At 40.2% G+C, this 27914-nt stretch overlaps 1 protein-coding gene across 2 annotated transcripts; it reads right to left on the bottom strand.

Annotated features, from left to right (window-relative positions):
• Positions 1-331: 331 nt before the first annotated feature.
• Positions 332-26171, bottom strand: chd2 (chromodomain helicase DNA binding protein 2). 2 transcript variants are annotated; one of them, XM_011476140.3, is made up of 42 exons: positions 25873-26171; positions 24433-24491; positions 24231-24291; positions 21382-21439; positions 15309-17159; positions 11904-12132; positions 11342-11428; positions 11156-11217; positions 10645-10767; positions 10234-10419; positions 9469-9608; positions 9141-9366; positions 8963-9063; positions 8844-8885; positions 8573-8748; positions 8369-8493; positions 8078-8294; positions 7910-7999; positions 7641-7831; positions 7370-7558; positions 7126-7288; positions 6856-7008; positions 6369-6440; positions 6065-6214; positions 5821-5969; positions 5636-5732; positions 5467-5559; positions 5206-5379; positions 4915-5084; positions 4795-4836; positions 4564-4703; positions 4340-4478; positions 4118-4268; positions 3897-4019; positions 3700-3822; positions 3465-3605; positions 3274-3390; positions 3001-3179; positions 2825-2924; positions 2554-2746; positions 2224-2470; positions 332-1972 (listed from the first exon to the last, which is right to left on the bottom strand). In XM_011476140.3, the coding sequence occupies exons 5-42, from the start codon at positions 15368-15370 to the stop codon at positions 1687-1689; spliced, it is 5448 nt and encodes a 1815-aa protein (XP_011474442.1). In that variant the 5' UTR covers positions 15371-17159; positions 21382-21439; positions 24231-24291; positions 24433-24491; positions 25873-26171; the 3' UTR covers positions 332-1686. The 2 variants fall into 2 exon arrangements, with proteins under 2 accessions (XP_011474442.1, XP_011474443.1); XM_011476141.3 differs by lacking the exon at positions 10645-10767 and having other exon boundaries at positions 25873-26170.
• Positions 26172-27914: the final 1743 nt, after the last annotated feature.

Here is a 27914-nt window from a genome sequence, read left to right as displayed (position 1 = left end):
CTACATTTCTGTTCGACAATCAGAATGACGGGAAAGTCTGGGTGAGGATACGCGGTGAATTATAGAGATTTTGTGCAGATGGTCTAAAATCAGATCTGATAAACAAAGGTGATGTGGCTCCATTACAGTGAATAAATGCAGCTGATCAGTCACTCCATAACTGAAAACAACAGTTTTGCATTTTTTTGCAAAAGAAGATGAAGGTTTGGATAAAAAAAAAAGGGGGGGGGGGGGGGGTACTGGTTTGTAATTTAGGGAAAAAACTGAAACAATGAAATGAATCAAAGATAAATGTGAGCATAGACAAAAATCCATTTAAAACCAGAGATCCCAATCAATACAAAAAAGCTCATAGCAAGCTTTTAATCTTCCATAGTGGATTTAGTGTCACCTGCTGCTGCTGCTCGCCTTTCAGTCAGGCGATGCTCCTTTTCTTGTGTAACAAAATTTATTCCATATGCCTCAACATATGTACACCACATAATCTCACGGAGTGGTTCTGTTTTGGTCACAAATATAAATTATTTTCATTCTTCCATTCGCAGAACAAACGGTACAGACGGCGTTTGCTTGAAGTGGGAGAAAAAGAAGAGCAGGTTGTTTTTTCACTGTAAAAGCTCAGCGGAGTGCCCAGGACAAAAGACTGGGAGTTTTTTTTTTTTTAGCTTCTCGAAAACATCGTCTTTCTTCATATTTCCATAATTTCAGCAGCTCTTCTAGAAATCACAGAAACCTCAAGGATTACCAGCGTTTATGGTCCCTTCTTCAGGTTTGAACTGATGTGTCCAGTTTTCCTCCAACACTTCCAGCCCTCAGCACAGTGACAAAACATTAAGGCACAAAAACAAACAAACAAACAAACAAAAACATGGCGACAGGAGATTTGGCACGGGGAAAAAAAATACCTATTAGACAAAAGCCTTTCTAATGACCTTTAAAATCTGCTACTTTAAGGGTGGATGATGGAAAAAGTCAAACCTAAATAAACTGAATTGACAGATTTAAGGCGGATTGAATAATTGAAAAGCCTCAAATAGATGAATTTGGAATCCTAATACTGAAGAGAGTAGCTTTAATCTGTAGTGTTGTAGCGGGGCTGTAATAAATGCTGCTCTGACAGCCTTCTCGTGGTTAAAGTGACAGCAGCTAAAGGATCGCAGTGATCAACACCATTACAGAGGGACTCCACCGTGAGCAGGAGAGCCGGGAGTTTGTTTTAAAACCAAAAAGCCAGAGGAGGAAGAATCCCGCCCCCATCCAGCACGGAGAAACCTTTATCAGTCAGTTCAGCTCCATGATCGAAAGGTCTTAAGGTGCAAATGATAACAAATCTGTCCTCATTTGCGATGAAGCTACTTAAAAAAAAAAAAAAAGATGTCTTGGTTCTTTAAGGAAGAATCCCTTCACCTTCACGGCTCCAGAGGCCAACACCTTTAGGCACTTTTAGGATTGAAAGTCCTTCATTCAAATATCCTAAATTCTCCTTACAGTAGTCCATGGGACTAGCGCTCCAGATGCACCGCCACCGACTGAGCAGCCAGTTTGTTTACATTATGATGCACCTTTTTGTGCGTTTCCATCCTGACAGACAGACAGAGTGGCAAAGTGGCGAGAGAAAAGAGGTCACGAGTTTGGTGATGCTTGTAAAGAGACCGCGTTCCCTTCTCAGCGGCGAGTCCCAGCAGACTATGTTTTCCGGTTGATCCGGTTTGGGTCTGTTACGGCGTTGGGCTCGCCGGGCCGCTCCAAAGGCGAGCGGGAGTCCTGCGGGGACTTCTGGTTGAGAGGGGAGCGAGGGTCCAAAAGGGGAGGGGGTTTGTCGGGATGGAAGGGCCTGCTGTAATGTTCGGGTCCTGACGGACCCGCGGGTCTGTGGTCCGGCATCCTCCTGAAGTCCTGAAGGGAGCCTTCAGCTCCTTGGTGGTAGTTGGAACGGAATTCGTCGGGGCGCCGTCTTTTGGGGTCCGGATGCCTAACGAAGATAATTGAAAGTTAAAGGTGGAAGATCTTAAAGACCCCCTGCTAAGAAAACGGTGGTTTTAACAAGTTCCTGTGGTTTGTTTCTCAAATTGAATTCATATTCTATCAGTGACAGCGTGTTTGGTTTACAAACTTAAACATTTTAGAGCAACATTTACATCTTAAATATATGTACGGTCACACATATCTGCGTGCTTGGATCCTCGTTGGCGTCCTGGTGGAGGTACTGCGGCAGCAGCTCACCTGTCGTAGTACGGCCGGTGACCCCTGTGGTCCCGGTCGTTGCTGTACTGCTCGTAGGGTCTCTTCCGGGGTGAGACGTTGTTCCGGAAGCTGCCCGAGCTGCGGTAGGGGTCCCCGTGCGGACGCCGCTCGCCATAGTGATCCTTGTACCTGTGGGGGTCGTAGGGATGGTGGCGGTCTCCCTGCCACTGCTGGCTGCTGTTTCCTGCATATCCGTATTTACGGTCCCTCTGCCAGTCCCCCCGATCTGTTCAATGAAAACCAAACACTTGAATCCTTTTGCTGATTTGGGGTTTTTTAGTTTCTAGCGGAAGTGAAACCTGAACGTACCATCACCTCCAAAGTGGCGCTTGCTGCCGGTGCTGTACGGCTCCCTGTGGTGTCCGTGGGGTCCCGGCTGGCCCGGGTGAGAGCCAGACTTGGATGAGGGCTGAGTACCTGTGGAGTCGCGACTGGAGCCGGAGGCTTCTGGTCTGAAGGATTTCATTCTTCCGGGGAGGTCCTCCTTCTTTTTGTGCTCCTTCTGGAACGTCACACACCAGCTTCAGAGCTGAGAACCACGCGCACTTCGGTTCAAACATGACACGTTCAGTTAGCTCACCTCTTCCTCGTGCGATCTTTTCTTCTGAGCCATCTTGTAAAGCTTGTGGAGCTTCCTCGCACCAAACTCGGTAAACTTGGACACAAAAATCCAGAGGTTCCTGAAGACGACAACATCGTTAGGGAGGCGATGGAAAATAAACAACCAAATGAATGAAAGCATGAGCGGTTTCATACCGGCGCCACAACTTGACATGTTCTGGGTCGTTGTAGGATTTAAGGCATTCCGTGATGCGGTCGCCGATCTTCAGCAGACATGTACGGGTGTGCTGGAGCTGCTCTTGATCCGACAGACCCTCATCTGGTTTGTCCAGCTGCTTCAGAGCCTTTTTCACCGGCCTCATGCGTTCCTTACACTGGACACAAAGTCCAAGACACGCCTCTTTATTACCTTTAGGGAGCGCAAAAAACCCAAACTATTGAACTTTTTTGGGAAAAGCAGGCGCTCACAACACTGAAGGTCTCCTGGTCGAGCTCGTCGTCCTCCTTCCCTTCGATGGGAACGGGCTCGGACCCGGCTGTGATGTGAACAGGACCTTGGGTCTTTTTCCCTTTGGCTCCTTTAGCCTGAAAAGCCAAAATGGCAGAGTTATGATCACAGAGCTTCCTATTGTGACGTTGAGCGCTAATGTTGGAAGCACCTTCTCTTTTCTGGGCTTTGAGGCCTTCTTCTCTTTGTCCCCGTTCTTCTCCTTTTTCGGGGTTCCCTGCTTTTCTTTGTTCTCCTTGTTGTCCTTTTTCTTTTGTCTCTTCTTCACGTTGGACTTTTCCGTGACCTCATCCTTCCCCCAGAAACCCCCAGAAACAGCAGTGAGGGGTGAAGGTGGTTTAAAAAAACTGAAAGTTCAATCGTTTCCGTCTGAGCGGCGGACTGACCTTCAGCTCGCCCTCCTCTGACGGGTTATCGGACAGTCGGGGAGAGGAGATGTCGTTGCCCTGCTCGTCTTTCAGAACCTTGTTCTCCTTCTTCGCCCGAGGCCTCCTCTTCTTCACTTTGACCTTGGGGGAAGAAAAACACGGTCAGAGTTGTGTCACAGATGGTCAGCGTGCAAACGGAGGGAGCAGCGGCGAACCTCGTCTCCGGCTTTCGCCACGTCGGCGCTGTCCTGTTCTCTTTTCAGCAGCTTGAGGAGATACTCCGCTCTGGCCTGCAGCTGCTTGGCCTGAGGCTTCTTGCTTGGGTCGTCTGGGAGGATCTGTGTGAGGAGTTGACCGTTATCAGGCTGCTTTCTTAGCCTCACACATCTTAGACTGCGTTTTTTTTTGGTTCTGTTCCAGAGGCAGAAGGAAATACCTTTTCTGTAAGTTTCAGGTCAGGATCGGTTTTGATTAATTCCCAGTTCCCAAAGCCGTGCTCGTAGATGCCCAGCAGGAGCTGCGTGTCGTCCTGCAGGTCCCAGTCCACATCAAAGTGGGCTACTTTGGCCCTGCACGTCAGCTTAAACCTTCAAGAAGACGAGTTGCCAGACTGAATCAACAAAGCAGTTCTTCATTCTCTCCGTTTGCAGTGACTTACTTGTCCCTGTCGTTGGGGTTGGAGGGGACTGCTTTGTGCAGAGGCTCAAACTCTTCCTCGTGCTGGATGATGGACTTGGCGTTGACCTGCACTCCTGAAATCTTGATGTTGATTCCCCGCCGTTTCCCCGGGCCTTTGGCTGGAATATCAACGTTCTCTCATTTTGTGTCATCTTTACAAACGTATCATTTGGAGGTTTCTTGTGCAGGAAAGGAGTCACAAACCTTCAACTGGGTTCTCTTTAAGGTGTTCTTCGTGCTCCTGCACCGCAGACACACAGCTGGAGTGAATCAGCTCTCCGAGCCTCTTCAGATCTGCGATGGATTTGTCCACCAGCTCAGAGTCTCTGGCGATGGCCTCCAACCTGGCAACATCAAGGCGGGAGGAGAGAAACGCTTAAAAAGAGACCAAAGGATCTCAGGTGCAAAACGACACTGCAATAAGAAAAAGCCTACCGCTCAAGAGGAGATCCGAACTTCTTATAGGCCTTGATGAACCTGTTGAGGTTGTAAATACATTCAAAATGTGAGAAAATATGAGCAAAAACAGGGAGGAGTCAGCAAATCCGGTGTTACCTGCGGATCTCTGCGTCAGTGAAACCCTCCACGTTGTTCTTGCGAGCCCTCGGCCGTCCTCTCTTCTTGGGCTTCTTGTCGTCGTCGCTGTCGTCGGTCTCGCTGTCGGAGCCAGAGGAGCGGTTCTTCAGTTTGGAGCCCACGTCGCTGTCGCTGTCGTTGGCCTGCGCCTGACAAACAAAAAGGGAAGGGAGCGCTTTTTAAAAAGGTTGTACATCAATCAAAACCTGTGCCCGTCGTTTTGGAGGTCTGAGAGACAAAGAAAAAAGCAATGGAGTTTGTCCTCCTCACCCGTTTGTTAGAGCTCCTGCTCCTGGGCAGCATGAAGATGTCCTCCATCTCCCGCTGCTTCTCCTCCTCCTCAGCTTTGCGCCTCTGCTCCTCTGGAATGATGTCATCCCACTCCCGTACAGGCCTCTCCTCAAACTCATGAGTGGTTTCTTCCATACTGGAGAAGTTGGCAACCTAAAAAAAAGAAAAGGGTGGAATACTTTTTTAAAGCAGGAATCCACAGAAAGCAATGATCATGTGACCAAAAAAAGCAAAACATACTTTAAACTGGGATAACAGTTCATCAGTGGCACTGGAGCCTTGATCGCTTTCTCTCGTCTCTGCCAGCCTCAGGATCTCATCGATGTCCATCTCCTGCAGGAAACAAGGAAAGATGCTTTCTGTCAGCAAAAGTACAATCTCAACCACCATGGTTTCCTCTTAGGCGGACCTGAGGTTCAGACTCTTCTCCTTCTGCCTCTTTGAAAAGATCCTCCGCACCAAACTTCAGAATCGCCGTCAGCTCTTCTTTATTGAAAGGGTTGGAACTGGGATGAAGGGAAATCACGTCAAAAGGAAGATGGACAACACAAATGAACTATTCTTGGAAAAGAAAGGTCTATTTGAAAGAATTACTTAGTGTTTCCTGAGTTGCTGTCCAGAACAGTTCGACCCGTGGTGTCCATTCTTTGAATGACCAGATGGTCCAGCACCATCTTCTTCTTGGCCCTTTCGATGATGTCCTCCTCCACCGTTCCTTTAGTGACGAGTCGATATATGTTCACCTGTTAAAAGAAAAAAGAAATAAAAAAACATTCTAAGTTTGAAAGAAAAACTACAGCGGTGATACAGAGAGATAAAAAAAATCTAGGAATCCTGCCTGCTTCTTCTGCCCGATCCTGTGGGCTCTTGCTTGTGCCTGAAGGTCGTTTTGAGGGTTCCAGTCGGAGTCGAAGATGACCACGGTGTCTGCAGAGGCCAGATTGATGCCCAAGCCTCCAGCTCTGGTGGACAACAGGAAGCAGAAGTCCTGCAAAACAAGCAGAAAAAGCAGGATCAGACCTTCCTGCAAACATCTAACACATTCTTAACTTTGTGTCTCTGAGATGGAGAAATCCAGATGAACACTAATTTACCACAATGGCAAGAACAAAGTGTTTTAGGAAAACAACAAGCCCGCTAACCTCAGAGCCTTCGGCGTTGAAGTGATCCAACGCTTGCTTTCGGATTTCCCCCTTTATGGAACCGTCCAGCCGCTGAGGAGAGGAAGAGTGACACAAAAGATGAGACTTTTCACACTTTTCCCCAGCATCGCCATTCTCTGCATGCCACCGTATGCCCACTATGCGCTCAGGCGGACAAAGACTTCGACGGCCGGGTCAGCAGAAAACAAGCAAAGATTCAGCTGCTCTGCGGCAGAAAATAACTTGTTGATATAAATAAACGTGTGGAAAGACGAGCCTGCGGCAGCACATGGTCCTCCTATCATCATCCAGGAATAATCTGATCTGTGCGGCGCGTGAAGGGCCTTTCACAGCAAACACCAATAGATTCAAAGGTCAAACACTGTTGACTTTTGTTTGGACATGCAAATGACCTGATTGAGATTCAGGATTTTTTAAGCCATTTTTTTATTGCTATATCAGCTCCTCGTCTTCTCTTAAATCTCACCTGAAATGGGAATCGCTTCTTGGTGAGATACTTTGCCAGAATGTCCAACATCCTGACCATCTGGGAGAAGATCAGGACTCTGTTTCCTCTCTCTCTGAGCCTCGTGAGCAGCTTGTCTAACAGGACAAGCTTCCCGCTGCCTCTCACTACCCCCTAAAAAACAAACACATGCAAATAAAGGGATGTTAATCTGCAAATATTGGAATGGCAAAATTCCAGAATCAAGAACGTTTCAGGACAGTGATTTGGAAAAGATGCGGGAAGACGTACTTGGAGAACATCCTGCTGCACCTCACCGTCTCCGTCCTCAGGCTGTTTAATAAGAAAGCAGTGATTGCAGCACTTTTTAAGCTCCATGACGATATTCAGGAAGCCTGAGGAGCTGCCACGCGTCCCTTTGGAAAGTGCTTTATAATTTCTTGTTAAAATCCACCTAGAAGGACAAAAAAGAAAGGAAATGAAGTGATGGATGGAGAGAAACACAAAGGACTCTTAAAAGCAGGGGAGGTCATACTTGTAAAATTGTTTCTGCTGTGCGGTCATGTCCACTCGAAGGATCTGCTCTACTTTGGCGGGGAGAGACTTCTCCACGTCCTTCTTGACCCGCCGCAGCAGGAACGGCTCCAGGACTTTGTGGAGACTCTGGTACCCGTTGTCCCGCCCTTTTCCATGCTCGTCCTCAAAATCTTCCCAGGAATCAAACCTGCACAGCGGATTGAACCACAGCGTCGCTTGTGGAATACAAACTTTTGTGCATGGTTGATCAAGCCAGCAGGAGGACATACTTGTCAGGCATGAGGAAGTGCAGCAGAGACCAGAGCTCCTTGAGGGAGTTCTGCAGAGGAGTGCCGGTGATGAGGAGTCTGTGATTGGATCTGAACTCCATTAATGTTTTGTAGAGGAGGGAGTCATCGTTCTTCAGCCTGTGAGCCTCATCCACGCCCAGAAACGCCCAGTTGATGTTCCCAAGGACGCCCTGTGGGTTCAGAGGGGATGCTGGGAAATGATCACGCCATGCAGCCACACATGAAAACCAGAACAACAATTCTTCTACCTTATCTTTGAGTAAGATCTCATACGTGGTTATAAGTGCATTGAAGCGGATCCTTTTGGTTTGATGGTTCACCCACTCGTAGTCACGGATCTGCAGAGAAATCCCCTTAGAGTCACAGATTTGATAAGGTTAAAACCATGAATAAAGAGGTGACAAAACTCCACCCACGGTTTTCCTGCTCATAACGTCGCCGATGTAAACCACCACGTTCATGTCCGGGGCCCAGGTCTCGAACTCCCTCTGCCACGAGGTGAGCGTGGACAGAGGGACCACCAGCAAAAAGGGCCCGTAGAGCTGATGCTGGTGGAACAGGTAGGACAGAAAAGAGATTGTCTGGATGGTTTTCCCCAGTCCCATCTCATCAGCGAGGATGACGCTGTTACACCTGAGGAAGAGGAGGAGGAAGAATGACAAACCGCTCCCTGTCTGTGAAGAATAAGGACAGATTCTTATGAATACCTGCACCAGGAGTGAGCCAGCCAGTTCAAGCCATCCAGCTGGTAATCTCTCAGTTCCAGATTCTCATCCCCGATGTACGTCGGCTGTTTCTTCAGAGCAACAAACCTGGGCCTTTGCTTTAAAACCTGAAAGTGACAGACAGGAGTCAGATCTGCACTTTCCTTCTCGTAGAGCTTTGGCGGTTCCTGCCGCGGCCGGCCTTGCCTTGCAGTCTTTGGACGGGACGGTCTTGCTGGAGTTTCGGCTAGTGAAGCTGTCGATGCAGCGCTGGAACTTCTTCATGACCAGGGCGCCGTCTTCCCAGCTGCACTCCGAGTACGGCAAACCCATCCACTTACACAAGTACTCGGGTTCGTCGGATGACGTCTTATGACTGTGAGCTGGTTAAAAACAACATTCATGGTTCAAAAAAAGAAGAAAAAAAAGGATGAAAAGATGTCAAATGTTTGAACAGATTGTCAAATCAAAAACTCACAGGGGAAGTCGGAGGTTCCTGCCGTCTTTCCGGTTTTTGTTGCTGTTTGTGAAAGACATTTCTTTTGGTTGGTTTTCTAATAAATAAAAATGTCTACAGCATGTTCTGGACCATCTTACCAATGACTCGCTCCACAATCTGAAACTGCTTGTTCAAATCAGCCATGAGCTCCTGCTGGCAGTTATGAAACTCTATATCCTCGGGGCACGCCCTCCTCAACCTGCAAACGGACTCCACGGTAACTCAGATTCTCAGGAATCCTTTAGAAGGAGAACATGTCGATGCAAAACTCCTCACCATGCATTCATCTCTTCGCTTTTCTTCTTGAAATTGTCCATTTTCTTCAGACCCTTCACCTTCTGCTGCGTTAGGGAGTCCATGCTCTCCCACGTGCTGTGGATGTAGGACCAGCCCTTCCACTTGATCAGATACTGCGTCTCGCCTTCTTCTTTTTCGGGATCGAACCCTTCTGCTGGGTCTCCGTTCTCCTCCACTGCATACACGGTAGTAGCAGCTCCGATGGCTGAAGGAGCCGGAACAGAAGCGTCACCGACAACTTTTAAGCTAAGATCGAAGGCGTCCAGAAAAAAGAAAAACATTACAAAAAAGGGGAAAATGGACCAACCTCCTTTCTTGCCGATTCGGGTGTCGAGAATCTTCTCGATGGTCTCGCTGTCGTCGTCCTGCTGCTCCTCACCAGCCTCCCCTGTCATTTCGATCAGGTCATCAGAGTCCGTTTCAAAGTCGTGCTGGTCCTCTTTATAGCTGAAACGCCGCAGAGGAGAAGAAAAGACGACTTTAGTCAAGCTTTGGTTGAAATCTGTACACACAGAGTCCTATAACATAAAATGACAACTGTAGATACTTTGGTCTTTCAGTACAATGCACTTCACTTTTGCAATCTCGCCGTTTTGCAGATGATTATTTTTTACAGTGGATTGTGTTCTGCGTCCTGATTGGCTGTAGACCTCGTCAATCAAAACCTCCTCCGCCTTGCATCTCCTGTACAGAATCCTTTCAGTCGCCAAATTTAAATGGATCTCTGATTGCAAGCAGATCTGTGTTATAGTGGACTCATTTTTCTACGTATGTCTCAACTTGGAGAGTTTAAACAAGAGAGGAAAGTGTGAAGATGTTGGTGTCTGTCTGAGAAAAGTTTGTAGTGAGGAGCTGTACAGCCTGAAAACATGGATATTGTTGTAAAACTGAAGCTGTCCACTGTGTGGAGTCCTTTTTTTTGTAGAATGCTACTCCTGCAATAAATGAGGGAACATTGTAATCCACCTTATAAAAGGTTAAGAATCAAAAGGTGAAAATAAAAAAATAGAAAATAGACGCAAGTCTTTTTTTAGGCAGAAACCACCACAAACATTCTGTGCTCATAAGTCACCTTTTCACTTTTGTAGCCCCCCTTCTTCTCGTTTGTCTTTTTGGGGTGTCTTCTTCATCGTCGTCCTCCTCGTCGTCGTCGTCGTCGTCTTCATCCTCGTCTTCATCGCCTGATGACTCCTGCTTCCGGGACTTTCTTCCTTTTTGCAACTGCTGTTTTTTGCCGGACAAAGACTTGGTCTGAGGTCTGAAAAGGTGAGACACAGAAACACAGAAAGTGCTCAGAGGTCCTGCTCAAATACCCCCCCCCCCACCCCAATAAAATAGATCTTAGAAACACACAAAATATGAACAGATGGTGGTGAAACACCGGAACAGAAAGTGGAAGATGTGATCAAACAAGTGCTCACACAGCATGGCATGGTTTGGAGCAGACCAGCTGTCTGAGAGCCAGGCTCAGCTACTCTCTTACCTTCTAGCAGGAAGTCGTCTGGATCTAACTTTTTTCTCTTCCTGCTCACTTTCTGTACTGTCGGAAGCCTCCACATCCTCCTCCTCTTCATCATCATTTGAGTCATCATCTTTCCAGATATTTCTTACAACAAAGAAATGCCACAAGTGTCACCCTCAAGCCGCATCAAAGATTTCTCTCCAACAGTAAAGCTTTTTTCCCCTTTGTTTGTTTAAATAAAGGCTGATGAGAAACAACAGCCTCTCGAGTTTTGGTGCTCCTTGTCATCTGGCTGCCCGCAACTGCTGCAAACCAGCTGTTCAGCCATTTAAAGCTAAACATCATGTGACACAATTCACAGCACAGACTGAACGGCACACATGAAAGACTGCATGGGTCAAGGTTTAACAAAACAAAACACTCATCATACCTCAAAGCAAAATATCAAAATGATATGGTGCAGGAACAGTTCACAGATACATGGATAAATAAATAGCAAACTCTAAAATATGACCAGAATTTCTGTACTCACTCCTTCTTCTTAGAGCGTGAGGATTTCCTTTTAGGGCTCTCGCTCTCAGAGTCACTGCTGCCCTGTAAGCAGAGAGGACCCTTCAATCCAAACGTGCCAATCACTTCTGCACTTCATCCACTAGATGGCGGAAGCGCTTTAGTCTTGTGGATGAGTTGGTAACTGAAGTTCCAGTCTGTGGCTTACCTCAGCTCCAATGTTGAGGCGCTCTGGCTCCTGTCTGCTGCGGTTTGACCTCCTGACACCGTACACGTCTGGATGCTCCTCCCACATCTGTTGACGGAAAGCAAATGCTGGAGAAGGGCTGCTGGAGACCCCAGTGAATAACACTAGTGGGGAATGTCCTCATTTTCCTCATTCTGTTAGATATGAATTATTAGAGTGCACATAAACGACGTTACCATCTAGTGAGGTTTAACTAGGATATATAAGCCAGATTTAAATGTCTAACAAATTTATATTAGCATTAAAAAATGAAAGTTAACAAAAACTTTCATCACACCTGACATGGATGTAATCTCTGATCTTGGTCTAAATTTTGTTTTGAAGATGTAAATGTTTTTAAGAACTCACTTTGGATCAAATGATTCCTTTGCAAATTAAAGGTAACATCTAAACCTCAAAAGCTGCCTGAAAACAGGAAGCTGCTCTGCTCAAAGGCAGTGAGAGTTATATTTGAGAATCTGTGGTGGAAAAGACAACCTGCTCTGAGTTCATGACCTGTGATTTAGTTTCCAAAGACCTTTACCTTCTTCACATCAGCCAGACGCTCTTTCTTCCTGACTGGCTTGTCTTTGACTTCTGCGGTTTGCTGCGACTTGGACTCTGCAGACTCGCTCTCCGACTCGGAGTGACTTTCCGACTCAGAGGTGCTGTTTGACTCAGAGTTGTGTGACCTCCTCTCACTGCCATGTTCGCTTTCTGACTGACTTCCTGACTCCGACGCAGAGCGGTTGGATTCCTCCGAGGCAGAGTTACTACAGGAAAAGGAATAAATTAGACCTTCTGATTCCCTTTCTCCAAAAAACTCAGATCCAACAACATAGCAGGAGGAGGAGTGAGGGTTGAAATCAGGATAAGAACAAGTGTTGATGCTCTCAGTGGAATTCACAGACGGTCAGCCAAAAAGAATTGCATAACGGGCTTCACTCCTCACTCAGCAAATAATCTCATAACAGCCTTATTCTCTGTAAGGAACACAAATCCTCTTATACTTATTTAAAAACAAAACAAAAGCAGAGCTAAAGTCATGGACTTCCCTTGTTTGACCACCAAAGAAACAACATATTTCATTAAACAGTCACAGAGCAGGGTCACGTCCTGCGTTGTGTGCACTTTTGGGACTTGAATAATTCCTGGAACTGTTTTTGAAGGTTGGACAAGCCAAAGCAATATGCTCCTTTGAAAATTGGTCATGGTAAAAAGACTGTAATGTACATAAAATTTAAAGAAATCACAGATCTACAGAAAAGCAGGAACAATTTGATCTAGAAAATATAAAACAATGAATACTGAGCTACATCTGTAGTTGAAGCGTTGGACTAGAAAAGTATTTTTTAACTAAATATTTCAAAATAATAAAGAGAGAAACTGGTCACAACTTACTTTTATTAGCTTAATACTTCTTTATTAGTTGAGATTCCTCCTCTTTTAGTCTTAGCTTGGAGACTTCTTTTCCCTTCAGGGGAACTCCGCTAATCAGCCTCCTCCATCTAACCCCGTCTTGGACCGCTTTAATTTTTTGTATTTCATTAGTCATTAAAACTCCTGCATTTGTTGGATCTGTTTAGACTTAATAACGTTTTGTTTAAGCATGCTCTGACCTGAAAGTAAAATAGTAAAATGGCCGAAAAATTAAAAGGCAAAAGCCAGATAAACAGTTTCTTATGGTTACAAAAAAAATCTGGGAAATACGAGGAAGTGGCCTAAAATCCTCAAATCCTTATAAAGATTCATTTCAAATTTAAATGGTATTTACTAATACAGACGATGGCAGAATGTTATAAATCTTCCTAAACTTTTTTTTTGTCTGTGTAAAACTATTTGAACACGTGGTGTCGCTGTAAGCTACAACAAACTAAATATGTACCAGCAAAATCACTGCCTTAACACTAACAGTTTAAACACCAGCGTTGATGTGCCCTTAGACAAAAGGGTATATATGCTAATGCTTAGCTTCCCGTAATTTATACAACTATACCTCAATGTAAATGAAGCTCTTGACTAGTTTTAATTATATAAGATATGTCTGTTTGTGTTATTGCTTTGCTATTTTTAAGACGGAAAACAAAACTGAAATTCCTGCATCTTTTAACAATCCTTCTTTCTATTTAAATAAGTCAAAAACCTTCAAAAGGTCCGTCTTGAAAAGTCACGGAAGTAGATGGAAACTTCCTTCCGCTCTCAGGTCATAAGTGGGCGGGAACCTGGCAGTAAACTCCTCACACGATTGGCTGCCTTGATGCTCTGACGTCGATCAGCCAATCAGGGCGCAAGGTCGTTTTTTTTTTAAAGGTCTAAGTACTTCCGGTTCTTCCACTCTGTAGTCCTCAGCCGAGTTCTAATACAGATAAGTCAGCGAGCTGGGCAAACAAAGCAAGGGCCATTTTGTGACTCAAGAGAGTACGAAAAAGATGACTGACTTGTATACCTTGGGTCTCAATTATCACATCTTCTGCTGTGGTTTTACCTCCAGTGTTCTCTGAATGACTCAAAAAGAGTTGTGTTGCCAACTGTGTTAAATAAACATCTTCATTTCAGCTTAAAATACTAAAATGGCTGCCACAAATATCACTAGACTTCACGTGTGATGTAACCTCCTGCACTGCACTTTTAGTAAATGCAGAGGCAGAATTTGTACATTTCAAAGCTGTAAATGTGTCTGAAACAAAAAGGGTATTTTACAAAGTAACTGTCAGTCTTGTGAACTAAATTTACAATGCTTTCTAACTTCACTACTTCCTCCAGATCAGGACAACATGCAAAAGGTTTGATGGGATGATGCTTTTATTGGTTTTATTTAATTTGATGAGAGTTTAGCCAGTGAATAAGAAATTCACAAAAATAGGAAACCTAAAACAATGTCAGCATGAAGAGTAAATTTGTAAAGTAGGACCAATAATAATTTTCAAAATTGGAGGGGGAAAAAAAATGGATAAATGTCTACAAAAATATACACTACTGTTCTGAGAATACATTTATCTTTAAAGATTCAATACAAACTGAAACAAAATATCACAAACTTGTAAGATAAAAGTACATTTTATTTGAAGAATTCAATGATTTTTTTTTACAAGTGAGAGAAATCATCAAGTCCAACTAAAGGAAAAGAAGACAAAGGTTAAATTAAAAAAATAATAATTCAAGGGTAAAACTCTCCACTCCAAAGATAAACCTAAATCTGCTTATAAATGGCAATTTAAGGTTTAAAAAAAAGGCTGAAAATGTTTAAACACATGAACAAATTTCCCTTTATTTATTGTAGTAGAGAACTGCAAGCTTCAAGACAGCCCCAAAAATATAAATAAAATAAATAATATAAGATTGAATAGTGGTTAAGATTAACTGCTAAAAAAACACACACACACAAAACAACATCCCTGTTAGTATAATATTATGCAACACTTCAAAATAAACGTAAAAAAGAAGCCAATTAAAAAACTAAAGGGTCATTTGTCAATAAAAATCATGCAATAAATAAGACAAATTGCCGCAGCAAAGCGATTGGTGTCCACAATTATCAGTCATTTCTCTGACATTTAAAACATAAAACGGTACAACAACCTTCTTAAAATGGTGCAATGCAGTCCTAATTTGTTAGGGAAGGTCACACAACAACAAGGAATTTAACATGTTGACTCTTTTACAACACATAAAATGCAGAAAGTTTCCCTGTGTCCTCCACATACACATCTTTAAGGCGATCTTAGCACGGGCCTTACTGAAATCCTAAAACCAAGTGTTACAAACGGTACAAAAACCGGGGTGTGGCTATTAAAACAAAAGCAAGGTCATCGGTGACATCGGTTAACTTCTTCGAAAGGATTTTACAAGTGTAACACAGGTGATCAACCAAGCTTGACAAAGTAAACAATCAAAACAGAGAGCAAAAAAAAAAGGCAAAAAGGCTGAAAAGAAAAAAAACAGATCATACCTTGATGCATTGCTTTGAGTCGATCCTTCATCCGCTTGCTTTTTATTTTTACTCTTCATCATCGTTGCCGTCTCAAAAAGCTGATACAGTGGTGGCGTTTTGTGTCCTGGTATTTGCTGTCAAAAAGTTAAGAGGAAGCTTCAACTATCATACAAGTCCCATTGGACTGCTTTAGCTCGGGTGCTTTAGCAGGTTAAAAAAAAAACAGGCGTTTGCGACCGGACTTAAGAAAATGGCCTCAAATCGACTTATTTACCTAAAACTACTAATCGCTCACTTGAATAAAGCCTAGAACAAAAACAGGTGCTGTGGCTCTGGTGGTCTGTTCAATGTTCGGTCACTTTCAAAATAGTCCATGGATCAAGCCGCTTGTCGTAAATTTTAACTGCGTCATCACAAGAAGCTTTCGAAAAACTATATTTACGGACAGAAAAAACATAATGATAAATGCCGTAATGTAAATATTACAATTGTATACAAAGAAAATCGCTCGCGTGAAAAACAAACGATTAGATTCCCGTTTTCTTCGTGGAAATCTAAACATACGTGACAAAAATACAAATACGCCGTGTAAGTAAGAGGTTAGTCATTTGTAAAAAAAAAAAAAATAATTATTTTGTTTCCCAAAAAAAGCATGTAGGCCTTTACAGTCTGCATCGGCTAACACTGTCTGCACCGACAGAGGCGAGCAGAGATCACTAAAAATGGAGGCGCGCCATGGCTGCCAGAGCCCAGAATGGAAAACAACGACAAGCACTCCGCCAGCAGACGGCTCTTTCAGCTCACGGAAAACAGCACAAAAACCACCTAAAACGCATAGAAATCCGTAGAAAATGTCATCGAATAACATCCGCTTACTAAATCAATCGAGTATCAAACGCTATCGAGCAAAAAACGGTCCGAAAAACTGGCACCTTTCCCAAGGCTCAACCGCCATCTAGAGCTCCTTCCCTGCTCTGAAAGCTTTGCTTTTGATTGACGTTATTTTCATTTACCCCACTCTCAGGTGATGTCCAAGTCCCTCCCCTTTTATAAGGTTTAAAAAAATACTTTTATAGAAACTTACATTTATTTTATGCCTTAAGGTAAATGACCAAAACAAGAGCTTTCTCTCACTTAATAAAAAAAGATAGAGTAAAAGAATAAATTTTGCAACCAATTGCATCACTTCCTTTTCAGACAGGAAGACGGACAAAATAGTGGCCATCTTAGAAAGCCTTCCAAGCTAGGTACTGGTAACCATTTCAGATGGAAACCATAACCTCATGGATTATTGTGTTCCTTGTTTCTTTGACACCATCACAGATTTATTTAAAGCTAGTGAAATCTGAAGTTAAAAATTTCAATAGAAAAATTCAAATTATTTACCATTTCATAATTTATTCTTTGTTTTCTTCTGAAAACAATAAAAACGCAATCAACTGAATAATCGACCTCTGATACATTTTGATCATCATTCGATACAGAACCAACATTCATGCGAAAACAATTGGCTTGATTTGCAAACCGATCTCTTTGAAACAAAGCCAGCGGGGGAAAAAACAATGAAGAACATACACTTTATTTAAGATAACATCTGGATTTCAAATGTACAAACACTGATTTTGAGTTTCCCAAAAACAGAAATTAAAATGTCAGCACATCCAACAGTAAGCATGATCCCAAAGTCCATGTGGTGGTCAAGAAAAAGGATCCAAAAAATAAATAAAATAAAAACAATTTTAAACATTTATGTCCAAGCCCGAAAAGTAAAGTTCCATCTTGTTAAAATTTGGCCAATCGCCAAATTGGTGACCATCTTCCATTTAAACAATGCTGTGTCCACTTCCGTAATATCCAGTTGAATGGGTTCTTGATAGGATAAAAAAAAAAAGAAGGAAAAGTAGTAAGCCCACAGTGTATCCGAAATTGGGAAAAACACATGACTTACAATCAATTAAGAAAAGCAAATCTAATGTACTAAAACAAAAAATTCAATTTGAGAAAACCTCAAGTTTCATTAGCAAACACAGAAGACCAAGCATTTTCGATTTACATTTCTGAAAACTAAGTATAAAACAAAAAACTTTTTTTCTCACAAAAAAGTCCTATGCCAAATAATTGCGCTAACATCGAACCAATGTGAATTCTGATTAAGATCAGGAATAAAATGTAGACAAACATTTTAGTCAGAAACTTAAGACAATGAAATCTTACCAAGATATAAGCGTAATACAGTGATGAAAGTCAGGCAAGGAAAAAATCCCTGAACTTTTCTTTGAGCGATATGGCGGGCACAGAGCGAAATTTTGGAAAAATACGTGGTCTTAGATGCATTCTGGTGCATTCTGGCAACTAGTTATTCACTTCTTTATCAAGAAACTAAGACTAATTGGAGCATCATGATTTGTCATTCAAACCCCTAGTTTGACTCTCCATTAAGGACTTGCTGGTCCTAAAAAAGAATTTGGAAAATTGCTCAAAGTAACACAATCCTACAATCTACGCTTTTCCTTAAAGCTGCAAAACATACAATTGCTAAAATATAGTAACATCAAAGCCCCAAATGGCAAAAAGAACACCAGTAACTATGATATTCTATGAAAATACCTCAGTTATTTATACATTATTTCTGCTTTAGAAATGACTGATGTACAACATCCACTTGCACTGTTTTCTCAAAATATAATTACATCAAAATATGGGATCTGCTTTAAACTATAATTCTATAACATAATACATCAATTCTTTAACACCAATACTAAGTAATCTGGGAAATATCAAAACAAACATACAAACTAAACTAAACATTGTAAACATTATTTTTTAAGGGAGTGCGGGTCCAAACCATCAAATACTTATAATTAATGTCAACTATACTGAACTAAATCATGGTAATTAGGAAATACAAATAAATTAGATAAAGAAATGTATTCAAAATAAAAACTGAAACTCAAAACTAAAATTGAAATTATTTCAAAATGTGGTTTTGAGATTATTTTACACAAAAAAGTATTTGACCTACACTACCTTAAAAATCTTTTTTTTCCAGCCAAGACCACTTCAATTTGTTTTTTATCGTCTTCTCACAACTGAGGTCGTGACCACGCTCAATAATGACGATGCCTGCCATTATTTTAACACAAATTTGATCGCAAACTCTTCAGATGTGTTTGTGAAAGTTTAGCGTGGGTCCGCCAGTTTTGGTCTCTAGGGAATCAAGTCACGCTGACCACGTGGTGCAGACAGAGCCAATCAGACCCGTCGACGCATCCGAAAGCAACTAAAACGTCCCGTCATTGGTCAATTAGGCCGGGAAGACGAGAGATGGCCACGACCATAGAGGAAGCGATCTGCGGAGAAATATAGAAAATAAAGCTAAAAGTAGCTGATTTCAGACCATTTTTTAATCCGGAAAGCGATTTGTCCGTAGAGATCAGGTCTTTATTTCCCGGAAAGTACGTTCGGTTTGCTCAAAAACCCGGATTTCCGGGAATTCCCGGAAGACTTTCATCACTGGTAATATCACAAATAAAATAAAAACATTATCATTCTACGCAATTGTTAGTAAGACATTACAAAAAGAGAAGTGATGAACTAAGTTGCACTTTACCAGTCAGACCTGCCAATGTGTTAACAATACTTCCGTTTATAAAAATATTTACTGAATCCCTACTGAACTCTTCTGGAAAAGTAAACCAAAGGTTTACGAAAAATTCACCAAGTGACCACCAGGGGTATATAATTATAGAAATTAAATTAAGGAGACATTCGGGCAGTCTTAATTACACTACACTGACATCGTAGAGCACAACAGTTAGGTATGCAAATAGCTTTTTGGCATTGTCTAACAAAACTAAAAGTTAATTAATGTTTAATTATTGTTGTTTATTTTTTAATTTGATATGATAAAAAAAAAAATACAAGAATTTGGTAACAGTGAGAAAGAGTTGGCGGAAATTGTTGACTTATTGCCCAAAGATACAACAGGAGGGAACACTAAACCAAATTACTTATCATTATAAGCTACTTTGAATTAATTTAGGCTTCTTGCAATTTACATTAAAATGTTTTAAGTCTTAAGTAAGATAAAAATAATTTGAGTCCCTGTTTTTTGTTTATAAAAAAAAATAAAAGATCCATCAAGAAAACCTATTAACCGGTCTTTTGTCCGGTAATGGTAAAATTTTAATTTAATGGAGATAGTCGGTCAAACAAAATGTACCTCCAGGTATTGTGGAAAGAAGTGATTTCACTGTAAAACTGACTAGACTGCACAATAGTTATTGAGGGATTGATTTTAACTTACAATTTAACGTATAATTTCCGGCATGAAGCCCTTTGAGACGACTATTGTTGTAGTATTGGGCTACATACATAAACTTGAATTGAATTGTGTAACTCACTAACCTAAGGTTAACAAAATGAAATTTTAAGATGAGAAATGCATTAACATTGATAGAATCTGGCGCTCATCATGCACAATATAATCATCAGAAATTACAGGTTAGTGATGCTTAAATGTATGCAGGTCCTCATCCGATTTGTAAAACATCTCTTTTTTTTAAAATATATTCATCTTTTTAAGAATCATCTCTTATGTTTATGGTGTTAAATACTTTGTTTTTTTCTAATCAGGTTGTCACCACTTATTGCAAATGGAGCAGGTAAGATTTTATTTATTAAAAGACTACTGATGTCCTTGTCAACATTGACTTGATGTGCATCTTGGCCCTAGTTTTTACGTTGGCCACCTTATACCAGCTTTACTGGATAAAAAAGTAACTGACAGTCACAGATTATTTAGAGTTGTTCCTTTTTTAAAGATAAGAGGGGTCTGTAATGTTCACAACATTGTATGATGTATAATGATGCAGAAAATTCATAGGCCTATGTAGCTCCTACATACAAGCAACAAAACCAGCCTTCTGACCTGTTACTCCTTTAAGAAGCTCTTCTATCCTCCACTTGTTACCAGTATTGTATGGCACCAGTGTGGTAACACACTACATAGTATTGGATTGAAATCTTGTAGTGGTTCAAAGGTCCTAATGCCTAAGCCAGAACATGTTCAGGCTCGTCTAGAGATTGCCAGAGACCATCTGGATGATACGAAGTACAACTGGGAGAATGTCATGTGGTCAGATGAGACCAAAATGGAACTCTTTGGAATAACTGCCACTTGCAGTGTTTGGAGGAGGAAGAATGCAGAGTTGCACCCCAAGAACACCATACCCACTGTGAAGGATGGGAATGAAAACATCACGCTTAAGGGCTGGTTTTCTGCAAAAGCGACAGGATGGCTGATCCATATTAAGGGGGAAAAAAATGACAGGGCCATGTATGGTGAGATTTTGGGCAAAAACCTTCCATAATTAAGAGCATTGAGTGATGAAACATGGCTCAATCCTCTAGTATGACAATGATTCATCAAGGCAACAAAGAAGTGGTTTTGTAAAAGGCACTTCCATGTTCTGGAGTGACTTGGGCAGTTTTTGGACCTCAACACAATAGAGAAGCCGAAGAGGTTTTTAAAAGTCTGTCAGCAACAGTCTCAAAACTTCACACATCTGCATGGAAGAATGGGCCAGAGTGAAGACCTACAGAAAATCTTTGGCCTCTGTTATTGGTAATCATGGTTCCATTACAAAGTATGAGGGCGAGCCTTTGTTGTTGACCAAATATATATTTTTTTGCATCATTGTACATATACATTCATTAAAAAAAATTACAATTAAAGTGCATCTATGAAAAACATTAGACCTTCCCTCTTTATAAGTGGGAGAACTCACAAAAAACCATGACTGTTAAATATCCCCCAGCCCTGAATATTGTAACACACCATCCAACTCTCTTTTTTTCTCCATTAAAATATATTCCCATATATTACATTAGTGTTCCTGCGAACACTAATGTATATTAAATCTTTTATCTATGAAATTGACTTACCAGGGAAATGTATCTATGTAATGTATTATAAGAAAAGGTTGGGCAAAGATGCGTTTTTACTAAACAATGTGTCTGAACTTTATTGTTGGAGTTGTATCAATAAACAAGACGATGAAAATATTTAGATCAAAAAGACCAAACTTACAGAGGTGTCTTCTTTTTCTTTCCAATTTGAAAGTCCAATCCTTGGTCTCATGTTTTCACTGTGGAAGAAATGCAAGAAAAATGATAAGAACACAGTATGTGAGCATGAACATTCAGTTTCCAAGTATCCTAACTTTAAAGATAATTAGTTTCAGTTCCTTATATTGCTACCTCATACCATGGATATAACAACACAACATGTAAGTTAAACTAAAGAGAAAGCTGAAAATATGTTGGAATATCCCCACGAATATCCCCCCTAAAAAATGTTTATGCACCCCAAAATAATATTCTAAATTGGATACTCATTTTGGTTTAATGAGATGCATGATGCCTAGTGCTACTTTCACACAATGGTTCTTAAGACTTGATTTGAATAGCAGAGAATCGTAACAATTTTTACACTTTCTTTCAGTTTTCCTTTAATCATTGGAAATTATTGCCCGATCGAGAAAGGGAAAAACTACAAGAGTAACACTTTGTAGTCAAAATAACTCTGATAGTCACTAAGTATTTTTACCTCTCTAACCACCACGTTTTCTTTAGGTCAGATGTCAGATGTTTGCCTACTTTTTTTGAGACTGGATTCTTCAGTTTTGCACTCTAAGGGATTTATTTTGGTTAGTATTGCACACAACTTTACATTGTTCACTTATACTTAACTTCCGCCATTACCCCAAAGTAAATAGGCATCCTTGCTTCATAATGTTACGTTCACACAGAGCTCGATTTGTTCAGGGGCGGCCAGTTTCAATGTTAAGTCAATGTACAGGCACATAGGAGCTCTAGCAAAATTGTGTTTTGGGGAGTGGTAAATATTCACCACAGAAGTTCAAATATTTGAACATTGGCAAAGAATTTGTGTCGCATCAACCAATAAAATTTAGCCCATGATGTGTTGATGACAGGATTAGCAGGTGGAGTCCACAAATCAACATATAGACGGGAAGCTGATTGTTCTCTTCCTCGACATTTAGGATATTTTTCTTACTACCACGAGACAATAATAAAGTAATGATGAAGCTTAAAAACCTTGGACAGTGGTGGTAAAAAAGTGAACTATTTGAAACAATGAACCCTAGCGGAAATCATGTTAACATTCCTTAAAACAAACTGTTAGGTAAATTGTTAAGTATCACGCGATCCGATCCTTGAATAATGGTATTATCTACGTCATAGGTCATCTATCAATTTGTTATTTTTCTATTAGAACTCTTGACGGCTATAACTAAATCCATTCCTAAAGTACCATAAATTCCAAATTTGAATAAATGAAATGTCTCCTTTTTATTGGCATATTATGCCAGCTAGTTATTGTCAAGTAACCGTGTCATCGTGTGACTTAAAAGGCTTTGAAATTTGATACTTGGAATGGTATCAGGCCCTTCCAGAGTACATAAGTTCGTTTTTGTGTAACGCTGGACTTTTTAACGTAGGAGAACACAGGAAATTGTTCCCACAAAAAAAATCTGCCTTCAGTGGTCACTTAAAAAACTGCATCACTTAGAACTATTGGGTTAGCTTTGAGTTTCGGAATGGACTGAGGGGGTTTGGTGCATCCATTTTGCCTCAACAACCCAAAGGGAGAACATTCAAATTGGGCATGACGCAATTTTATGTTCTGACCTACAACTACGCAAAGTATTTACTGCCTTGGGAATCTTTCATAAAAAAATTTCCATCACTCTTGTAAAAAAAAAAAAAGTACCACAAGCATGGAACGTAAAACGGATTTTGGTGAGTGTTATAAAATAACATAAACTAGACAAACCGTGACTAAACTTTAGCAATTATTTGTTGCATTTGCATTCTGTGCAACAAATGCTAAAGAGGATTTCATTTTAAGTTCTTATAGGAATTAGATGTTTGCAATTGACCTTGGACATTGAATAATCAAATAATTGTATTCTATGTGTTTTTGTTAAGAATGTCTGTAATAGTTAAATTTCAAACTTCCCATTACTTTTCAAAACGTTTCTTGGATGTCTTCTTGGTAAACATGTCGCCAACGTAACCATTGTCCCACAGCTTGATAGCGTGATTTCCCTGTTGTGGGTTTCATTAGCTTATGGCCAAATGTAAACCTCCAAGACAAATCCGATAAGCATTGAAAAATGTTGAGTATTGGAATCTGTGGGACTTTTTGGGAGAAATCTACACCCACTAATCTAATAACTCGCTTTGAGATAATTGTTCTTATTTAAAAAAGGCCATCGGATTATCCTGTTTGCATGGTCTCTAGAAATCGGATAACTGGAGAAATCAGATAGATGTTAGGACATTTGGTGTGCATTTAAACAGGCCACACTGTCCATGTAATTTTTAGCAGGGTAGTGTTGTAAACGTAAAACTTTATCAGTTAAACCTCACAATAAATGTTCCGAGGTTCCCTAGCTAGGTCAAAATTAATTACAACCAATGCTTTTTATTTTACAATAATTGTGCAAATCTGAACCTACGATAAAAATAAGCATCATCGATAAATTTTAAGCGCTTTCCTAAAAGTTTTTTTTTTTGCATTTTGACCTTACATAGTACACTAAATGTTTCAATTATTACTTTAGGCATTTTAAGTTTACGTACTCAAATACAGTAGCGTATACACTAGTTTCAGCCAAGAAAGGTTTGTTCAAATTGAGCCAAGCGATCCGTAAATCGTTGCTAGCAATCGGATAACTACAATATTTGTTGATCACATTCAACTTCATTGTATTATGCTACACTAGAGGGCAGTGCTGGCTATCCTCCTGCAAGATGGACATTATAGCTAGGCAGTCTGATTAAACACAAAGAAAATATAGGCAAGAAATCGTCAATACAATTCTTACAAGTCCTAAAAGTCATACTTACAATCAATTTATGTCAGCGCAAACGTCATAGTTCTTCAGTTTTTCGTGGCTTAACATCAGCCCTTTAACATAAAAAAATGATCAATTAGAAAATTGTCGAGACAACAGCACACCCTAGTGGCTACAATAGTATAACAGAAGACGACACAGCTCCTGTGTCAAATAATAAAATAAAAGGTGGTCCAACATCAGTAAAAACGTACCATTTCGATTTGGTGAAATACGCTGTTCTTCGTAGACCCGACTTATTCTGGAAGGATGTCTGCAAAATTAAAGCATAATTATGAACATTTATGTAGTTTAAAAATTTACCAAACCTATGCTGGCAAACACCCTAACCCAACAAAGAAATACTATGCAATGGCAAATATCTAATGTACAAACAATGAAAAGACTAAATACGTATTTGCACATTTAAAAAAACAAAAACAAATGTTTCGTTTATATTAGTTTGACTCAATTGTAACAAAGATAAATATGTTTTAAACATTGACATCTACGCAAGAATAGCTTACGGTGGACATTTTGTTAGGTGCAGGGTGGTACTAATCCTTTTGACTTAAAAAAATATAGTTTGAAACCTAAATATATAACACAACATACAAAACAAAGTGTATTTTAATTGCCTGAAACACTCAATTTAATTTGTGGCTATGCCACAACTTTGATCCAGAAGTCCAACTAATTTAATTACATTTTATTTCTTATTTTTTTTAAATAGTACTAGTGTGTTTTCTTTTGAAGACCACATTACGTATGGTAAAGATCTTAACCCTGAATATGGTTTTAAGTTTCCTGAAGGAGTAATGCAACTTGAAAAGAGAAAATGTATTTTTATTAATAATGTTTCAGAATTCAGAACCTTAAAGGGTTAAAAGCCAACACCCTATTTTGTATTTCGAAGTATATCTGAGCTTTTATATCATACAGAATACCTAATTGCCAATAAAGTAAAATGTAGTTGAAGTCTGGTGTCCACAGTTTAAGAATTATACCTTTAAATCATGTTTAGATCGTTTTTACAACTTCTCACGATTTGTTCTAATAATAATAAAAAAGTGGGTATTAAGACTTATATTACGTTCATAAATCTTGTTACAAACTGGGTTTACCCACTCAAGAAAAACGTTGTGCCCAAAATCTGCTATTTAATGCTTTTATTTCGTTGCAGGAACCGATTAAAAACCTTAAAAATCTAATAAACTGAAAATTAACAAAATTGTACTTAAGTGTACTGTTTATACCAACCAGCATCGTTATTGTGGGTAAAATATGAGCCATTACATTGTTTCAGCGTTTTTTGTCGAATAAATTTAGACTTGAGCATTTGCCCTTTCAAGGACAAAGGAAATTTTAAATGCGTAGGTTGAAATAACAACGAATACTTCGAGAATAAATTGGTATGACCACAATTTAACTAGGTTAACTCAAAACAGAAACACAAACAATGCCAATTCCTTTAAATAAACCCCATTTTTAAGTCATTTTAAAGCAGGAGATAGTTTTTTCCTTATATTCGTCGCTGACAACACCATGGCCATTTTTACAACGCTGCGCCTAACTGTCGTCCTTTCCACCATATTGCCAAGCGCCACTGATCCGTATTTTTCGGCCAAAATGTCTGATTACTTGCTAAATCTTACCCATTCTTTTCGACGTATCTATCCCCCGTCGTCGGCAATGGAGCGCATCATGTTTTCAGCCAATTTCGTTCGTTTTAGCGGGTTTTTCAGCCTCATCGCGGCGGCCGCCTGTCTCTTCGCTCTCCCTGGGTTGCTCCTCTTGTGCTTGTGTTCACTCCCCGCCTCTGTCTGGGGTAATGCTTTGCGGCTCTGCCCGCCTCCCTCTCAACGTAACACAAGCTCCATTTCCTCTATGGCCCCGTTTTCAAAATGGCAAAACCCGACATGTTGGTCTATGTTTGCACGGCGCACATTCAGGAACTCACTATTTCTTTTCAAATAATGCCAATGAAATGCAGCCAGTTACTGAAGTTGGAGCAAAGACAGATAAATTTGTGTCTAGTATGTTGTAAATTTGCACAAAACAAACCCAATTACTGAGCAGTAAGCATATAAAAATGCCATTGATTCTATGATAAACGAGCACAATGTCACTCACTAATGCTACATAGTGGAACATCACATAAATGATGTTCTTATCTTTCTTTTGTTGTTTTATCAAACTACTAGTTTATTTTTACACGTAAAAACTACGTAATGTAGGTTGCATTTATCAATATCTTTAAAAATAATTCAAAGACATATATATTTTGTAAATATATAATTTTAGTATGATAATTCTAAAATTTTAGACTATTTTTCTCACTAAAAATGGGATTAACGCGATTGAAAAACAAGGCCTCTTTGAGACCATCTATGGAGCTCGTGGAGTCCACGCCCTCCTCCTCGTCACCAACCAATCAGTTTCTTACACATCAGTGCGCTTGCGCATTGGAGTGGAAGATTTCTTTAAAAAGAACCAGACCCCAGCAACAGCAGACCTACATAGAAATGTGCGTGTAGAGGCTAAGAACAGCATGAAGACATTTTATGGGTTGAAGTGTCATCAGTTTGGATGATGTTTTCTAGTCTAGCAATGCAACAAAAGGAACCCGGCGATAAAACTGCACCCTTAAGCATTTGTTTCCATTTTTGACTCCTTATAATATTTGAATAAAAAGAGAAAAATTAACACAGGTGTAGGAACCTTGATTTGAGATGTTGCTTATGCATAAAACATTTGCTGTTGTGGGTCTTCTTTTTAAAAAACAGAATATTTTCAACGGCAGATTATCATACCAAATCTTCTATTTTCTTCCGTTACATTACCACAGGTTGGTTTCTTCTCTGTGTCTTCAACTAATGTTCAAAGAGGATGACTGACGTTTGAAAACTAGAACTGTTTGCAGTTACTTTTTACAAATGAGTGCCCTATGTTTTTTTTATTTTTTTTATATTTAAGTTCTCTACTAAAAAATACTTACAGAACACAAAGGTATAGTATATTTGGTGCATGGTTTTGTATGATCTTTTTTCTTTATTATAACTGAATATCCTTTCAGTTTATAATCTAATATATGATATAAAAGAAATACAAGATAGTCTAATAATATACTGCTTTATCTGTGTATATAGATATAGCTTTTCATACAAAGCAGCTCCAGATTTCTTAGAATCTGCTGAGAAAGTTTGTTACAAAGAAAGAAAATACATTTGATCCACTTTTATGGTGTGCTGCCATCTGGTGGCTGTAGTTCAAATTAAATCCACACTTTTTCTTTTTAAGTGAGAGATTAAAGCTGCTGTCAGATTACACAGGTGTTCTGAAGCAATTACAGCAGGTAAGAAAAAGAAAATCGAATGTATCTACCGACACCAGTGCCTGTTTGTTATGAACATTTTTAATCAGGTAATAAATGTACAATTTTATCATCACTAGTCAGGTTAAAATTAAACTTTTTGTGAGCAAATTTAGTCAGGGATGAAGACGTTGGTGTTTATTTACAAGAAGTAGACACTATTATGCAAAATACTTAAGGAAAACACTCCTAAACATTTGTAATGAAAGAACAAAAAGATGCTGAATGTAAAAAAAATCTTTTTCTTATCTTGCTGCAATCTGTTTAGATTCTGATTCATTTAGGTAGATTCAGTCAAAGTAGAAGGCAAAAAAGCATTTAACT

Source organism: Oryzias latipes, chromosome 6, assembly GCF_002234675.1.
Source record: "Oryzias latipes chromosome 6, ASM223467v1".
NCBI classification, from domain to species: Eukaryota; Metazoa; Chordata; class Actinopteri; order Beloniformes; family Adrianichthyidae; genus Oryzias; species Oryzias latipes.
The sequence above is the reverse complement of the archived record's forward strand: the minus strand, read 5'-3'. Positions and strand labels throughout refer to the sequence as shown.

Excerpts from the sequence above, each read along its gene's own strand:
- chd2 (XM_011476140.3), bottom strand. The coding sequence starts at position 15,370 with ATGATGAAGAGTAAAAATAAAAAGCAAGCGGATGAAGGATCGACTCAA. Across the intron at positions 8,494-8,572 it reads TCCCGTCCAAAGACTGCAAG|GTTTTAAAGCAAAGGCCCAG; the intron begins GCAAGGCCGGCC and ends TGTCACTTTCAG. Across the intron at positions 5,733-5,820 it reads AGCAACTCAGGAAACACTAA|TTCCAACCCTTTCAATAAAG; the intron begins GTAATTCTTTCA and ends CCTTCATCCCAG.